This window comes from Crocuta crocuta, unplaced genomic scaffold (assembly GCF_008692635.1).
Source record: "Crocuta crocuta isolate KB4526 unplaced genomic scaffold, BGI_CrCroc_1.0 scaffold243, whole genome shotgun sequence".
Lineage (NCBI taxonomy): Eukaryota > Metazoa > Chordata > Mammalia > Carnivora > Hyaenidae > Crocuta > Crocuta crocuta.
In genome coordinates this window covers 1,586,076-1,589,175 of record NW_027529596.1, presented here as the reverse complement: position 1 = coordinate 1,589,175, position 3,100 = coordinate 1,586,076, and the positions used below count along the sequence as shown (strand labels likewise).

The window sequence follows — 3,100 nt, the reverse complement described above, 5'->3', positions numbered from 1 at the left end:
AGTGGAGGCCCAGGCCCCGCTCCTCCTCCGGCCGCGGCCGCGCCTTCTGCGCCGCCGCCTCCTCCTCGCATTCGGGGCTCACTCTCAGAGACGCTGCTCTAATTCTCCAAGGCTTCCAAAGCTCCCTCTGGGGACGACCTTGCACAGCAGCAGTGCCCACAGCCCGCGGGGTGACCGCCCGGCTCCCCAGGCCCACGGAAAGCTCCTGGGCGCAGCTCACCACTGGATCCTAGTACAGAGTCTGGGCAAATAACCCTGCGTTGAATGAATGAATGTCACACAGCCCTGCTGGCTGTCAGAAAATGGGGACAGAGCCTGGGGGGTGACTCAGGGGCCTTCTTTTCCTTCCAATCACATGAGGGACGCGAGAGAAGAAATGGCGGGAAGGTGGTTCAACCCACTGGCTCACAGGTGACGGAACGTTCTCAGGGAATATTCTGCCTCCGGGGAAAACTGTCCACCACAGAAGGGCTGCTCTCGGTCCCTGCCCACGGCCGGTGCCAGGGTGGACAACACAGGCAGGCTCAGGCGGGGAGACTTGGGACAAGGCAGAGAGAAGTTTTCACAAGCTCCGGGCAGCAGGCACGGAGCGAACCCCACCCCCTTCCCCCCCACCCCACTGCCTCGCCCGCTGCACCTGCACTCCCTGCAGCCAGGCTCGTGGGCACAGGCCCCAGGATGCGAGGCAGACGCCTCTGCCCACCCGCCTCTCACCAGGGCCTTGTGAGGCAGCCAGTGGTGTGCTAGGCAAGCAGCCAGGCGGACGGCCTGGAGGAGGAGCTCGGCCTGCAGGGTCCCCTGGGGGCAGCCACAGGGGATGGGGAGCTTCTGTGCCCAACACGTGTCTCTTCAGGGAGACCGAGTTTCTCAAAGGCAGGGCACTGGGCATCCAGGGTGGTGAGCTGGGGGTGTGACCTCGGAGCAGCCGGGATAGGGGACGGCCACCCCCAGCTCACACACGGTGATGCTCCAAAGGCTTCCAGATTATGCAACTTGCCCAAGATAACACAGCTCAGAAAAGGGCAATCAGACCCCGGACACCAGGCAGCTGGCCTCGAGAGCCCGAACCGGCCGAGGGTGTCACACTCACGGTAACGACTCACGGGCACGCGGCGTTTTAACTTTTCAAAGGGGTTCACTTCATTTGAATCTCACAATAACACTGTGTGGCGGAGAGAAGAACCGAAATCCCCATTTTATACGGAGCAAACCAAGGCATGGCAACACCGGCGAGCTACAACCGGAAAGCCACATGTAGGGGTGGGGGGGGCACCAGGGTCACGGGGCAGGCGCGAGGCTCACCTGAGTCCTGGGAGCAGCTGAAGCCAGTGTCCCCGGTGCTGCTGCTGTTCCCCAGGGGCTGCCCGCCTGCCATGAGCACCGTGAGGTGTGGGGACAGGCCCAGGTCTGGAAGGCAGAGTCGGCACCGTCAGCACGATCCAGGTCCCCCGGGCGCAGCCACCATCCCTCCCATCCCAGGGGTCTCCACCCGCCTCACCTCCTGCTCTCCTGTCCCCTCTGTCACTTGCAAGCCGTGCAGGATCAGGAGGCCCGCTGCCTGTGCCCCTCTGCCCCCCCGTCCCCACCGCAGGACCAGGAGCCCCCCGTCCCCACCGCAGGACCAGGAGCCCCGCTGCCTGTGGCCCCTCGGCCCCTGTTCCTGTCCCGGGGTGGGGTGTCTGCACTGGGACAGCATCCCTGGGTCCCCTAAAGAGGAAACTCTGGCGACAACACACACCAACAAGGCAGGTGGCAGGGAAAACGTGACACAAACGGCCGTGAGAGACGACCTTCCAGAACACGGGCCGTGGATGCTCTGCGGCCGCCTGAGATCCGAATCCCGGGAAGAACTTCTGTTTAAGAGGCCTAACCGCACAGCGGGGAGAAGGCCTGCCAACCGCAGGGTGCCGGCCAGGGCTGCGGCCGGACCCAGGGAGCGGAGGCCGCTTCTCACCCANAATGGGCCTAGGAGGCCCTGCCCCTCCTCTCACTCAACCCGGGCAGAGGGGGAAGCCCCTTCCGGGCAGGCGGAGCCCAGCAGCCCGAGCGCCCCACGCAGGGCCCTCACCCGTGCCCAGGGCCTTGTCACCAGGAACGGCGCTGGCCTCAAAGGCAGAGATGAAGGGATACCAGGGAAAGAAGGAAAAGAAATGGATCTTGGAGGAGACCATGGCGGGGTCTTGAGAAGACCGAGAATTCCACGCGGGTCCCCCGAGGACTCCGGGAACAAAACAGCGGGGAGGCCACGAGGAGGCGCTCTTAGCAGCCAACGCAGCCACAAAGTCAAGGTCCTCTGGCCTCGCGAGAAGACCTGCGGCCTAGCACACTGGACTGAACAACCTGCGGGAAAAGACCGCCCCCTCCCCCCCCCCAGTCCCCTACCGGCAGGAGAGGGCTCGGTTCTTTACTTCCGTCCTAAACCTTTGGAGGGTGCGCGGGGATGGACAGTGCGTTCCTGCCCTCCCTGGAGCCGACGAGGAAAGGATGGGGGTGGGGGCGGGTCTGAGAGCACCCCGCTCCTGACCTCGAGGAACCACACTTGTGCAGAGGGCCCTCCCCTGGATGCTGCTGTAGAGACGGAACCCAGAGAAGGCCCCAGATGTGCTCCTCCCGTCCAGGGCCCCAGCCTCAGAAGGTGGCCGTGTCTCCGCGGGAAGCCTGGCTCGGGGACGGGCCCGTGGGGGACAGTCCGCTGCCAGCTGGGCTGACCGAGGCCGCAGTGGGGTTTGGACACCATCTCTGAGGCTGGGGTGAGAGCCAGAGCGTGCGCTGGCCTTGGACACTGTGAGGAGTCGCGGGGGCCAGACGACCGTGGCTGTGGCTGGGCCGACGGCCTGCGAGCAACCGCCAGGGGCCCCCTCCGTCCTGTGTCTCCAGCACACTGGGCAGTGGGCGCACCGACCCTGGGGGCTGTCCCATGAACAGATCGCATGGCCACTGGGTTGGGCCCAATCCACCCCATTACCCGAAATTTAAAAAGAAGGGGGAAAAAAGGCCCAAAGTGACAGGCCCCAGGGATCAGGTCCAGCCTGGGCCAAATCCAAGAGCCACTGGTGCCCGGAGGAGGCGGGGAGGCCGGCAGGGCCGGGAAGAGGGGGGG

The 3,100-nt window shown here is 65.1% G+C and overlaps 1 protein-coding gene across 2 annotated transcripts in view; it reads right to left on the bottom strand.

The window, feature by feature from the left end:
* GPR161 (G protein-coupled receptor 161) overlaps positions 1 to 3,100 on the bottom strand; it is a 41,245-nt gene that overhangs the window by 3,451 nt on the left and 34,694 nt on the right. For both annotated transcript variants that reach the window (XM_077761780.1, XM_077761781.1), the window contains one exon: positions 1,303 to 1,407. In XM_077761780.1, the coding sequence (XP_077617906.1) occupies positions 1,303 to 1,407 (105 nt within the window). The remainder of the gene's footprint in view (positions 1 to 1,302; positions 1,408 to 3,100) is intronic.